Genomic DNA, 15193 nt, shown 5'->3' on the forward strand with positions numbered 1-15193 from the left:
TATATCCAAAGCAGGAGGAAATGATGAGCAATCTTGCGACTTCTCTGTTTACCCTTCAAACCCTCTTGGCCACTGGTCGGTGAAACTGTATTTCCCAAGTAAGTTTGACTGTCACAAAGCTTGACTGTCACATCAGTGACCCTTCATATAACGAACGTCACTGATGGCCGAGATGCCAACCACCGCTTACTGGCTTTGGAATTAGAGCCTAAAAGGAAAATAACTTACAGTTTTACTCGTAGTTCTGTCCTGCTAATGATGTTTATAAACCTAAGTGTTATGTCTATAGGCCAGTCATGTCATCTTATATTATCGATATTCAGGGCAGAATCAAGAATGCGCTTTAAATTCTAAAGAAAATTTTCTTTATACAATAAACTCTTGATGCATCGGAATTCTTAGGTGATGGAGCATTTAGGGTAACTAAGGATTAAGGACCAAAAAAGCAATAGCAACAACACATGAGTACTTGGAACTCTATCCCTCCTTCCCTCCACTTATTTCTTTCCCCTTCTTCCCATATTTCTCTCCTTTTTGTCTTTTCTTTGTTTTTTATCTTCTTCCGGTGCCATCAAAAATAATAATAGAGTGATCTTAAATGCAAGTTTCAACGTCTCGGTCTCGATTGTTCTGACTCATGATTATAAGCGTAAGTTATCTTTTTAGAGCCCGGGAGTCCTAGGGGAAAACAGGAGTATTCAGATTCACCCCACCCACTTGCCATCCTTGGAGAAGGAACAAGCTTGTTTCCCCCAATCCCTTCTGGAGTTGTACAGCTGTGACCTGGTGGCTTGACCTGTGAGGAAACTATTCCTCCGTGCAAAAAACAAACAAACAAACAAAAAAAACAACCAAAAAACTATGGCATCCCAGGGTTGTCAGAGTAGGAAAAGATTTGGATGTGCTTACATATGTCCAAATTATATACTATATGTCGTTAAATAACATATATTATGTCCTAATTATTAGAGATGTATATACACTAGCCCAGGGACAAATGGAGGCTTTGTTGATTTTTGTTATTTTAGCGAAAACTGCGCATTTTGACTTATTTTCTCAACAGACTCCCACCCCAGCAAAGAGGGCGAAGCAAAACTCAAATTAGTTTGTCAGGGACTCTGGTTACTTGAGCTCTGCACAACAAATTTCTAGTGAAATGGCACGAAAGCCATTAAAAGAAAGGAAAAGCATTTATTCCTTTTTTGTTTTTTTCAACCTAAATGGCTGCGCTCGCAGAGGTAGTTCCCGGCGGCCATCAGCCTCTCTTCTGCATCGTCTGCTTCTCCCCCCTGTGTCCTAGGTATGCAGGGAGTTCCAGCGAGGAAACTGTGCCCGGGGAGAGACCGACTGCCGCTTTGCACACCCCGCAGACAGCACCATGATCGACACAAACGACAACACCGTAACCGTTTGTATGGATTACATAAAGGGGCGTTGCATGAGGGAGAAATGCAAATATTTTCACCCTCCTGCACACTTGCAGGCCAAAATCAAAGCTGCGCAGCACCAAGCCAACCAAGCGGCGGTGGCCGCCCAGGCAGCCGCGGCCGCGGCCACAGTCATGGTAAGTGAGGCGCGCCCGCCGCGCACCTTCCTCCGCCCGGGAGCCCTGGGCGCCGGGCGGCGCTTTCCCCGCGGGATTCAGACGCTCTCCCAAACGATCGGGACCTAGGGAAGGCTGCTATTCCTGCTGCTCCGCTGCCTAAGTTCTGTTGTTGTTTCCCCCCCGTTTTGTTTTGTTTTGTTTTGTTTTGTTTCCCCCTCCTTCCCTCCTTCAGCACAATAAGTAAATCCCTCGGGCGCAGGGAACCCCGGCGAGGCGTCAGCGCCCCGCCCCGGGGCCCGTCCTGCTGTGAGTCCGGCCTGCGCTGGCCTGGACTCCTCCTGGGAGCGGGCTCCGTGGCCGGCGCCGGCGGGAAGGTGGGCTCCAGAGCTTAGCGGAGGGAAATGCGGCTGAGCGCTGCGCGGCCCTGGGGGCGGGGAGGCTAGCAACAGGTGACCAGTGACGGGCTCTTCCTACTCCTGTTCCCCCCGCCCCACCCCGTCCTTCAAACTATCCCCCCCCCTCCCCCGTAAATGCAATTGTCTGCAGAGCATCCAGTCACGAAACAGATGAAAATGGAGCTGCACTGACTGGTGCTTTAAAAGGGGGGGGGGGGGGCGGCGGGTAACACAGCCTGGAGTCCCTGAGTCACTGTACTGTCCCTTAGAGACCAGCTGTCTCTGCCACCTCCTCCTGCTCCTCCTCTCCACTCTTCCTCCTCACCATCACCATCATCATCATCATCATCATCATGGCTGGGGAGCTGTTACAGCTCCAGACTCTCAGGCCCCACCCCAGACCTTTGGGATCAGAATTCTAATTCTAAAATATGCTCAGGAGGGGTTGTATCCACATTAACAGTTGACAAGCACCTGCCTGGAACACTGGTTCTCAAACGTGGCTATGTTTTGGAATTACCTGAGGGGTCTTAAAAGATTTCAACACCGGTCCTTTCCCCCAAAGTTTCTTATTTAATTTGTCTGGGTGTGGCCTGGGCGGTGGCCGTTTTTTTTGGAAACTCTCATGGGATTCTCCTGTGCAGCATGAGAACCATCACACTAGGCTGTAGAAATTTCTAGTTAATTTGTTTTAACATGAGGTCTCCGGCTTATCAGAAGCTCACTTTAATATATGATAGACACTGCGCATTCACTCATTCATTGAAAACATTTGAGTTTTTTTTAACATTTATTTATTTTTGAGAGAGAGAGAGACAGAGCACAGGCAGAGGAGGGACAGAGAAAGAGAGAGGGAGACACAGAAGCAGGCTCCAGGCTCTGAGCTGTCAGCACAGACAGAGCCCGAGGTCCACGAACCGCGAGACCGTGACCTGAGCCGAAGTCCGACGCTTAACCAACTGAGCCACCCAGGCGCCCCCAAAACATTTAATGAGACCTGCCATGCAGCAGACACTTGCTGGGAGCATACACACATTAAGCGGGCTTCCTTACCCTCAAGGAGCTTGGAGTTTAGTGAGAGCAGCACTGCTGCTCCGTGATGATGGAAATGCATAATGGGTCCCAGCGGGGAATGAAAGACTCGGTGGCCAGTGCTCCCTCGGAAGAGACAGACGGGGCTTCAGAGATGAAAGGTATACTTTAATAAAACAGTATTCTAACTAGCGACTGCCACCTCACACTTGGATAACTGATCAAAATGCAAGCATAGCTGTTACACGTAAAAAGCTCCTATTATTCAACATTCTTCCCACAAATGTTTTTAAAGGCCTGGCCCTGTGAGTGCCGGGGATACAGAGAGAAGAGCACAGAGCCTGCCCTCACGTGATGACCGCGTAGGGCGCGGTGCGTGGTCACACAGACCCTTCCGATCGGATCCTGTTCCCAAGAGGCTTGAGCACTGGTCCTCCGTCTCCCACGGTTTCTCTCAGAGTCTCTGAGGCTTTGGTGCTTTTGCCTCACATCTTCTTAGTCTTAATTCCCCGGACAGAACAGTGATTTTTCTGAATGTGTGAGTTTCTATATATATGCACAGGTGTATGCAACCACAAGAGAGAGAGTCTGTCGTACAATATAGAGAAATTCTCCCTCTCTTTTGTTCTAGTAAAAGAGCAGTTTGCAAAACTGATTGTAATTGGGAACCGAATGGGGGTGGGCGTGGGGAGGAGAGTAAATTGGTTACTTAATGCTGATGGAAAAGGAACTCTTCTAGTGAGCAAGTGAGGTCTTTTCTACCTTTCTCCTATGTGGAATCTGTCTTCCCATCCTCTTAGTGAAGATCTCATCCTATAAGAAGTGAAAGCCTGGGTGGCTCAGACGGTTAAGCATCCGACTCTTGATTTCAGCTCAGGTCATGACCTCATGGTTTGTGGGATCGAGCCCCACTTCGGGCTTGGGATGGCAGTGCGGACGGAGCCTGCCTGGGATTCTCTCTCTCCCAATCTCTCTCTTTCTGCCCCCTCCTGTCTCTCAAAAATAAATAAAAAACTTAAAAAAAAAAAAAGAAGTAAAACTGTTTTCGTTGCAATCATTGTTTTAGGCCGGCCCCAATTTATCCTAACCGGTGTATTGACAGTTAGGCCCAAAGAACACATTTTTTCCTCTGAGGACTGTGGTTGCAGGAGACAAAAAGCCAACCGAAGTAGCTGAAATAAAAACTTTGGACTTCGTGCGGTGCCCTCCAAAGGGAGTAGAAGTAAAACAGAGATCAGGATGCCTGCATCCAGAAACTAGAAAAACAGTAGGTCTCTCTTTTTTTCTCTTTTCTGCCTCTCTTGGTGTATCAACTCTGTTTTCTAAGACCAAGTTCTCCAATGCAACATTGACCACGGCCAGACACCTATAGGGATACATTCTTATGTCTTTCGACAAGAGAGAAAACAGTATCTACTACAGCAGTTCTGATTAGAAAAACTAAAAAAGCAATGAAAGGTCATTTTGGGGCTGTCTTCATGGTTAGAGTATGAGCGTGCTATGATTGGCTCAGCCTGGGTCACAACAGCCATCTCTGGCCACTGGGGTAGGCGACGAGGTTCTGGGAATATGAAAAAATTAGTCCCTCTATCTCAAATACCTGTTGATACAACAAGCCACTGGTAGTAATAGTGACCTTAGGGCTAAGCCCTGAATTTATCTGAGCCTTGATTGTATCTGGCTGTTTATTAGAAGCCTTGATTGTATCTGGCTGTTTATTAGAAGCAGCAATTGTAATGTCCACTATCTATCTATCTATCTATCTATCTATCTATACTTCAGTCACTGAAGGAACAATGCAGCCACTCTATGTCAATGGTAGGTGACTTGGGTTGGTGGGGATAAGAGAAGAAATAGGCATTTACACAAACACGTCCTTCCTCAGCTTGGTATTTTAAAGTCAAGACTCCTTCTCTGTGTGCACTTCCGTGTGCCCTTCTGCGCATTTTCACATCATACTTACCAAGATGCATAGAGGTATTGCAGTGGATGTCAGTATATGTAGTTACCGTATTTTCCCAGATAGTTATACTGTACCCAAATTTGGAGTTCTGATATTTCAGGGGATCTTGCAACATCGTCAAAGACAAGCCAAAGGAATGTAGTTTCAGAAGAAAAGCCAGCTTCTTTCTGACAATGACATGAAAATTATTGAGTCTGTCATGTCTTTTTAGTTGAAGTGAGAGGCTCATGTGAACCCACTGAGATGCAGTTGGGTAAAGTCAAAGTATTCTTACTCTAGGAACAAGATTGCCCAACACACGGAAAAAAAGACCCTCTTATTTTATTTCCTTACTTAAAAGAACAAATGAGAGTGATGATTGCAGTCAGAAGATCTTAATATTCCATTCACCTGGGCTCCATATCTGAACACAAAGAATTTCTGTAATGCAATTTGTATTATTGTCCAGGGATTTCCCCTTCTTTTGATTAATTGGACCCTGAAACACATTTAAAGCTTTGATTCCAGAAAAGGAGACATTTATTTCCTTTAAAGCCTTATTCTTTCATAATACGTCTTAAAACGTGGGCCTCATCCTCACCAGAATTTTTTTAAATGTGAAAACAAGGCAGACAGAGCGTCTCTCTGGTAATTTTCACACAAAGGGTATGTGATCTTTAAGCAAGCCATCTTTCTTCACAATCCTACAACATGGGGCTACATGGGAGAGTCCTGTTTTGTGAAAGGAAACGGGGCCAGCTGCCGTCAGCTAGATAAGCTTCAACCGTTCAAGAAAACATGTACAGGAACTTTGAATTCCATCCTATTTGTCTACATCCCTTTCTTCCACAAGAAGGCAGCAGCTCTGATTATTGTCACCGGGGTTTTCTGACTTCTCAGAGTTGGTCTTTGCCCACAATGCCTGGCATGGGCCCTTGGTTTGCGTGCCTTGACTCGCGGTTGAGTTGTTCTTTGATCCAGAGAAGGAAATATCTGGCTGGATGTACACAAACCTGCAGGTGGTCCAGAAAGGGCAGAGGGTCCAAAACGTTGTTGAGGCCAGCAGGAATGGATGCCAAGTGTCCGGCACATAGTAGAGGCCCAAATAAAGAACTTCTTTCTCTGCTTAGGTACCTAAGGAAGCTTCTAAGACCAGCCATGCTTGGTGATCTCTAAAGTCTAGTCTAAGCCTGAAGACCTTTCAATGTAGGTAAACATATGACAGCAGTCAAGTCATTCTTCTACCGCAGAGTATCTCTGTGTTACAAAGCCATACTATAACGTGGTTATTAATCCATACAGATTTTTTTAAGCTTTATTCTACGCATGTGCTTCAAAGCATGAGGTATGCAAGATACTAATATGTATGCCCAACCTTTGAAAACTTACTGTTTCCTTGGCAAGACATGATATGGGGTGCCTGGGTGGCTCAGTCGGTTAAGCATCCGACTTTTGACTTTGGCTCAGGTCACGGTCTCACCGTTCGTGAGTTGGAACCCCACATCGGGCTCTGCGCTGACAGTGCAGAGCCTGTCTGGGAAATGTTTTATTTATTTATAAATAAATATAAACTTTAAAAAAAAGGAAAAGACACAATATTTGTGTCTAGGAAAGATAACTCACAGTATGCAATGGGAGAAAAGGAGATGCTGGCCAGCTCAGTTTGGAGCTCTCAGTGTCCTCACATTCCTAGGTTCTTCTGATTTCTGTGGACATGAACTTTCATCAATCTAAGATCAGAAAAAAAAGAGCATTAACCTTCCAGGTGAGGATCCTAGGGAGACATGTTTACTATTTCTTCTTCTACTTGGAGACGTCATTGAATGATGCTTTGTTCAATGAAAATTTCATTCATAAATGCCATCCTTTGGAGACATGATCACTCTTCCAGTTAGCATAGCAGACAAAATCAACCCAACAGTAGACCTGCTTTGGAACTCCCAAGGACTGGAAAAGGGAAGAGAAGAACTGAGTCCAGAACGTTGAGACCAAACTGATTCTGAGTTTGTGTTCTCGGTGCACGTTGTGAGAACGGGCTGTGCAGCCTTATACAGTTAGCACAGACGAATTTAAGCTTAAAGAAATGCATTATCAAGCAGTGTCAAGACTCTGCAGCAACCGAAGATCTTAAATAATGTGGTGTCATGGAAGTTACATAATGGGGAACTTCCGTCTGAAGAAAGAATATCCAGTACAAAGAAGGTTTCTCATTGTGAGGCTCTCTGGGTTTTAAAAATGCTGTAATTCTACTTCCAGAACACTCATTTTATATTATTTGATGGCCTCTATTAAGACTGCCTTCCCAAACATTTCTCTTTTGGACATTCTGAATCTCTTCTCTGCCTTCAATCCTTTCCTCACCCACTTTCTGTCTACCTTGCCCGTCTTTACCTCCTGGCACCTCTATACTTTTGATCTCGAATCATCAAATGATGATGAAAAGACCTCTATCTGCAGAGGAAAATATCATTAACTGTTTCCCATTTTGAGAGTTTAGTAGTACCTCATATTATTGCAAATGCCATGGTTCCAGCTCAGAACTTTAGAATATCACGTTTTGTATTGATTACACAAACCTTAGGGATTTACCTATTGTGCTACCCATTGAAAAAGGGGTATTTCATTTTTTATTTGCATTGGAGCTACTCCTTTTATTTTATTTTTATTTTCACAGAATTCCATCATAGAATTTTCCATTTTTTACAGCAATGATCCAGGAATAGGAACATTTTTTCACCGTGGTCTAAATCGATCAATATTTGTTATTATTTCAGCTGCTTAAATGAGACAGTCTGCCCCCAAATATGGTTATAAGTTAAAAATATTATTTTACATCTAATATTTCAAGCAGTCCTTGGCTATTTTTTTTTTTAGCTGTTTGCTCTTTTTAGCTGTTGTAACTTGTTCTAGCCACGAGTTCCACTTCTCATTAACTGGGTTGGTCACTGATTATAGCTGAAATTACAAATAGAATTATTAAATAGAGATTATTCTGATACCTGAGAACACTAAATACCTTTTTAAAGGGTATTTTCTTAGCATAATCCGGTAAGTTGTTTGAGATAAATTGAATTATAATTTCAAATGTAGTGGAAAACACAGAATGGATGATAAGTTAGTCATTAGAAACAGTACAATGGGATGAGAGTGGGAAATTTGAGAAACTTACTATTCAAATTCAAAACTTGTTAAGTTTGGAACCTTATTCCGTGTTGCCAGATCCATGCTAGCAGAGTGAAGAGAAGAATTGAGACAATTATCCACATGATTCAGACAAAAAATTAAGATCCAAACCCAAACAGTTTTGCCCAAATAATCTTGTGTTTGAATATTTTTTTGCCTGAATTTTTTGTCTCAGTTTGCCACTTCATTTTGTTAGGCTAGATCTTCATTAACAATTATTTTTCTGAACGTTAAAGATAATATCTTTTTTTTCACTTGGATCTTCCACTTAGTACATTCGTTATTTTACGTTTGAAAACTAACTTATCAGAAGTTCATCAATCCTATGGCCCTTGAAAGTTTTGCATTTTTTTTCTGAAGCAATATAAAAAATGCTTATGGTGTGTATGCAAGCTGCTGTTTTAATTAACTTTCCTGAATTTCAAACATCTATATTTTACTCTCTTATATGCTTTTAACTAAGGTATAGTAGATGCATTTTTGCTTCAATACTAATTTAAGGTGTAATATTCATTTCTTTAGAGAACATTTTTGTTGTTGTGCATGCCTAGTGTTTTGTACGTTGTATATTGCATTCAGAATATTTTTTTCCTTCTCACCTATCCACAATGCAATGCCGTTCCCATGATGCACCTCTGCTTGCTGTTTACCTGTATGTTAATTCGCTTGAATCCCATTGGCCCACTGCCATCATGTGCTCGCTGCCTGTTATTAAAAGACTCAGTCGACTGCCAAAGCAATGAAGCGACCTCTCGAAGCATCTGTAGACCTGGTACTTTGACCTTTCACCTTTCGCTTTGCATGTAGCTTTTCAGAGAACCATCTGAGATTTGTATTACTTGTAAAAATTGGTTGCAAATGATCATTATTATTAATTAATGGAAAAAAAATAAGGTGTTTAGCCATCTCATTTTCATACGTAATATGTGAAATAAATTAATCCTAACAAATTTTAATACCTTTTCCAAAAGAGTGAAGCAAATTTAAATTACTTGCCTCGGAAAAATGCGCATTATAATTCTTATTAACCTTTAAATCCAAGAAATTGCCGTTTAGTTAACGAAGAGAATAGGTATTAATAATAACACAAATGCTTCTTTCCCCCCTTAGAATAGTTTAACTCGTTTTAAAAGCTGAAGTCATTTTTTATTTATTTTTTATTATTATTATTTATTTATTTATTTATTTATTTATTTATTTATTTATTTATTTTGGTGTTGCTTGATAGTTTTTCTTTTCCTTAGTTGAGATGCTACCGTTTTGGGTTACAGAAATCATGCTTCCGCTCTCAATAACAAATTCTCACTCATTCGACATTGCCGCTGTTTAAATTAAGGTGCATGGCAGAGGCATCTCCTTAGCTGTCATTTTGAAAGAGAATGTTGGACTTGATGATCTCTGTGGACACGGAAGGTGTGGTTACTTTGAGTTATACATGTCCTATCCGATTCTTTCCTCATAGGCCTTTCCCCCCGGTGCTCTTCATCCTTTACCAAAGAGACAAGCACTTGAAAAAAACAACGGTGCCAGCACGGTATTCAATCCCAGCGTGCTGCACTACCAGCAGGCTCTCACCAGCGCCCAGCTGCAGCAACACACGGCGTTTATTCCAACAGGTACGTGCCCTGACAACTCCAAGTCCCGTGTCCGTGTGCCCTTCCGGTCATGTGCTTTCTCCTCATCCCTCAAAGCTGTTCGGTGGCATCTAGTTTGCTTGTAAAGGTACAGTCAGTACAGCCTGAAGCTCATCATTGTCCTAGCTAGCTAGATACGTTTACTTTGCTTGGATGATAGCGAAAGACTGTCAGGTTTCTAAAGCCAAATATTTTAGAGAGTTGAGTGACAGACTGAACCCATGAGACGCAGAGTGGTCAGTTAGGCCTCTTGGTTTCTTGTATCTGCACATGCTGTGTAAAATTGTTTATGTCAGTAGGGCCTTTTTATGTGTGACAGTTCAGATTTGTCATTAACCCTGAATGAGCTAAAAATAGCAATTCCAGTAAATACTAACCTTTTTTTTCCCTATTCCTATTCAGAGCACTAAACAAAAAACCAAGGCTGTTCAAATTAAAGCGATCTTCTTCTCATATTTTACATCCATTCTCTCTCTTTCTCCATCGTTCTCAGCTTCACCAAGTGCACAAACAGGGCTCTTAACTCGCAGTTTCTGAGCCAATGCCTGATAGTCTTAGCTGCTCAGGTCCATTAACTGTATCATTCCACTAAAAGATGAATTCTATTAATCACAGAATCTCGAAGTTTAAAGGATTCTTAGTGATCTCCTCATCCAGTCGATCGTTTTACAGATGAGAAAACTGAGGCCCCCTAAATGTGAGGTGACTTCCCAAGGTGGCACAGCTAATGAGACAAGGACCCAGCACCTAGTTTCCCCGTGACTGGTCCGACGTACCGGGACATGACACCACCCGGCTTCCGTATGTGGAGTCACAGAGTTCTCCCTTACAGCTCGGCAGACATAAAACATCAGATAAAAGTGAAGAAGCAGAAGTGCAAAGCATGTCAACCCTCCTCCTTTTTGTACCCACCTCCCTGACCCCAGACCTACACACACCATATACGAACACAAAGTCATCATATATTGACCATGGTATTGACTTTTTAGTCTGTGTTAGAAGCAGGGATAATGTCCTCAAAATAAATAAAGTCTCCTCCTACTGTTTAAAAAAAAAAAAAAAAAGCGAAGAAGAAGAATCAGAGAGTAACTTAGGCTTTTGTGAGAAGACAGTCCATTGAGTTCTTAGTTCGGAAGTCAAAATTTTCATCCCATGATAGTGACTTGAAGGTAAATATAGATGAACAACAGTTTTATCCAAAAGAGCTTGTTGGTCCTAATCCACATGGTTGGACTTTTTGGGTTTATTTTCCATTTCTTTAAATCCTGTAGCATATCAGGAATTAACATGGGAGGGAGTAGAATCGCTATTTCTGTGGTATTCTTTGTGTAAAAGTTACACTTTGAAATGAATTGTCAACTTTTTAACAATATTTATTACAGTAAAGATGTAAGTTATGTGAGGAAAATGGTTCTTAGTGTTTAGTTTTCCTATTTTACTTCCGCTTTTCTCTTAAGTAGATTCATAGACCCGTGGAGTGAGTTTCTATATCAGTACTTATTGGGACTTATTGTACTTAAGGTTCTATCACAACCTTAACTAGTGACATTTCAGTGCAGGGATAGCACAGCAGGACTTGTCATTGTAATCCACTAGATATAACATGTTTGTAAAATAATAACTAGTAGGTAAACTTACCTCGAGGTCTCGTAGGATTTCTAGAAGCGTCTTATTTTATAGACCTCGTCACTAGATATTTGAAGAGAAAAAAATCAGGGAAGAATGTACAGAGGGGTAAAACATAAAAGGACAAGTCTGTTTCTGGAGACTGGGTAATAATTTCAGAACAATTTCCTGAGAATGCCTTTGAAACCCTGGAACTTAGTCGTGTAAAAATGTGAAGGCCTCTTAACTCGTATTTAACACTTCAATCCAATAATGACTGCTCTATTAAATCACTGAAAGAACCCTCACTTAAAAATGTTTCACCTGGAAACCATTTAAAGACTTCCAAAGCAAGAATGGATAACATCCTTTATGCAGTGACCTGATTATTGCTGATGAAATGATTGTATCGAGGAGCGATAGGCTGTACTGGTTGCTGTGCTTGAGTACTTCTGCCCCCTGCTGGATTGTTTAAAAACTGTCCGTGTGTCCGGCAACCCTCAATCGTGTGCACTTTGGGAGCCGAAAAGTGGGTCCTAGCCCACTTAATTCTGTGAATTACAAGTGTTTCCATCTGTAACATGATATCAATATCATAGTGAACAACCATGTGGCTCTCGTGCTCTGAAATGGTATATCAACTTCTAAGAAGTTTTCACATGTTTTTCTTAAATGATGAAAGAGAAAATAATTTTCTCAAAAGGCAGTTAGTGTAATCTTTCCCCCACTTAAACCCAGAACAGAAATTTTAGTGTTTATCTTGGCTCTAGCTTTTATTTCAGGCTTTCTTTCTCATAAACCACATTTTCAACTTAATTTTAAAATGGTAATGATAATGATCATTGTTAATCACTGTTGTCTTAAACGTCTGCAAATTAAGTGATGATGTTCAAAAATAAGTTTTGTAACTTGGCAGATGGGTGGGCCCATTATTTTTAACATGACAGATTTTGATTTTTCTATAAATACTTTATATTAATATCGATCCTATACGAAACAAAAAGCATTTCGTGTTCTCCTGGAGGCCACCCTTTACCGAAAAGTCATTCATAGTGGAATTTTGGGTTTTTTTTTTTTTAAGATCCCTAACTTTTATTTCTTCTTTTTTTTCCCCACTGAGGTATCATTGACATGGAACACTATATCAGTTTCAGGTGTACAACATAATGATCTGATAGTTGTATACACTGTGAAATGATCACCACAGTATGTCTACCTACCATATGTCACCCATAGTGAAGTTTTTGATATGTTACTAGAACTCTCCCAAAGACACAGTATGAATTTGGATTTTAGGAATTCTTCCTCCAGACTGTGGAGATAGTAATGTAAAATATCATGCAAAATATGGGATTCCTCTCCCAAACCATGCTAACATAATTATCACCTTGGTTGGTGCCCTAGCACGTTTGTGGTGGGTAGGACTTTTCCTTTTCTCCCTTTTTTTTTTTTGATAGGGATTATTTTAATCTAGGAGTTATACTTTTTCTTTGCTATGTTAGGAAAGCAGCAAAAACCACACACACTTACAAAAATAGCAGGGTAATAATTCTTGGCATTTCTCTGACAGGTTTATTCTGAGTTACTCTAAGTGTTCTTATAGGCATTTTCTCATTATTCTTCAAGATCATTCTGGCAGCAGCAGGCGTAATTATTGGCATTTTGCAGATGGAAAAACCGAGGCTGTGTCTATGCTGCAAAGTGGAAAATATAATTAATGGAAATATCCAGAGAACCGTAACTCACAGATTCTAGAGTTGGAATATTTCTGCAACCAAAGCAGAGAATAGTTGAGAAGTCTTTGTTGAGAGAGTTAGTGCCTTAGTGAAATGCCTCAGCCGGTCAGAACAAAACGACCCACCGACTCTTTCCTTGATATATTTCATTGTACTGGATGTACAGAATAACCAGAACAAGGAAAAGTGTTAGCACAAATATTGCCTAATGATCAGAAACCATAATGTTATGTAAGGTTATCACACACCTTGGTGAAAGATTTGTCAGCATTCAGTGGAAACTGTATCTGTACAACCACAGCAGAATCTATTTGTCCCACTTAATTCAGCAAACAGTTCTTGAACACATAGTAAGTTCTGGGTTCCAGATCCAGTAATGAGAATACAACGAAGAGGCAAAAATCAATACGATGCAGAGTGTTAAGGGCCCCTTGGGGCATGAGCAAAGCTATTTGAGAGGGCAGCAACAGGCAATGCATTAGGGCCATCAGCATGTGCAGTGGGTGGTGGTGACAAAGGATCCTGAGAAGGAAAGAACTCTCCAAAGGAGAAGAAATTTGCTTAGGACTTTGAAAGGAACGTTTTCCCAGCGGAGGAAGAGCATCCCAGGCAGGGGAGACAGCCTAAGTTGGGGAGAGCATATTCGAGGAAGAGCAAGTTATCCGTTTTAGCTGCAGCATAAAGTATTTGAGGGGCAGGAGGAGGGTGCAAGGGCGGAAAAGAAGATGAGAACCAGAATCTGGCACTAAGACAGCCACGCAGAGCAAAAGCTATTTGCTTCCAATATTCATATCGTTTGTAGAGCACACAGAGAGAAAGAGAGGCTCATGAAATTAATTTGGTTGAGCATTTCAACCACATCCTGAACTGAAGCTGAAGTGATACATTCGACCCCGGCTCAGTGTGGCTGCTGGAGCTGCTGTAGATGGTTTTCAACCCAGTGACATTCGCATCCGTGACACAAGAAAGCCCTCCAAGAAAACCCCTCCACATGGGAATGCAACAGAATTTTTATGCGCCTTACTTTGAATCCAGCCATGGTTCACTCTGAAATGAAATCATTTACAAAGTGGGTACATACATTTTAGGAAAAGGTTGATCCCACTGCACTCACTAATGGCAGAGAACACCCATTCAACCGACTGTCCACCTACCGTGTGCCCCAAAGACCTAGACAGACAATGAACGCTGCCCTCCCAGAGTTAACAGCAGAGGAGGAGAGATGGATGTTCAAGAAATGCCCATACAAATATGTAACTTAAATGTTTTATAAATCCTATGAATGAAAAAGTAGAGTTCAATACGCTTGAAAATAGAAAACTGATTTAAATGGCATGTGGAGGTAGGTAAAAGAGCAATTGAACAGTTTTCTAAAGAAGTGACATGTGTCTTGAGACCTGGAAGATGAAAAGAGTAGGGCGAAGATAATTCCAGGCAGAGGGGACAGCTTGTGGGAAGCCCAAAAGTAGGACAAAAGTGCGATGTGTTCGGTTCAAAGAAATGATAGACTAATCTGCCCGGGTCACAGTGCCAGCCTCCAGAGAGGGGTATAGAACAAGCCAGGGAGATAGACACTGGACCCTAGGGGACCTTTATCCTAAAAGCAATGAGAAGGCAGTGAATTGTTTCCAGCGGAGAAGCGAACAGACCTGTATTTAGAAAGGTTTACTCTGACAGCAGAGTGGAGACTGGATTAGGCAGGAGACAGGAAGGCAAGCAGGAAGACCAGTTAGGACATCATTACAGGGCCAAGCCTGGAGACAATGGCGATCAGGACCGGAGAAGTGGCAGTAGAGACGCACAGACGGACAAATGCAAGATGCATTTTAGAAGCAGGATTGCTTTGGCTTTTGGGTGAGCCGGAGCAGGGAATTTCAAGAGGGAAGGCGGATGCATAAATGTGGAAGCCTTGAGCTCATAGATAGTATTTAAATCCCGGGTTGAATGGTATCATGAATTGAATGATGCCTGGAAAAAGCATAGAGTAGGTGAAAAGGAGCCAGAAGTGAGTCCTAAAAACTCCAGCATATAGAGATATAGAGTATGTGTGTGTGTGTGCGTGCACGTGTGTGTCTGGGTTATCAGAAAATCCAAGGGAAAAGACTAGTTTATTATGGAGG

General features: G+C 41.8%; 1 protein-coding gene across 5 annotated transcripts in view; it reads left to right on the top strand.

Annotated features, from left to right (window-relative positions):
* Window positions 1-15193, top strand: part of MBNL2 (muscleblind like splicing regulator 2) — a 159447-nt gene that overhangs the window by 115309 nt on the left and 28945 nt on the right. For 3 of the 5 annotated variants that reach the window (XM_030312927.2, XM_030312918.2, XM_030312910.2), the window contains exons 5-6: window positions 1301-1564; window positions 9561-9714. In XM_030312927.2, coding sequence (XP_030168787.1) covers window positions 1301-1564; window positions 9561-9714 — 418 coding nt within the window. Of the gene's footprint in view, window positions 1-1300; window positions 1565-8816; window positions 8871-9560; window positions 9715-15193 lie in introns of all 5 variants that reach the window. The other 2 variants (XM_030312935.2, XM_036064254.1) reach the window with 2 other exon arrangements.

The sequence above is a fragment of the Lynx canadensis genome, chromosome A1, assembly GCF_007474595.2.
Source record: "Lynx canadensis isolate LIC74 chromosome A1, mLynCan4.pri.v2, whole genome shotgun sequence".
NCBI lineage: Eukaryota > Metazoa > Chordata > Mammalia > Carnivora > Felidae > Lynx > Lynx canadensis.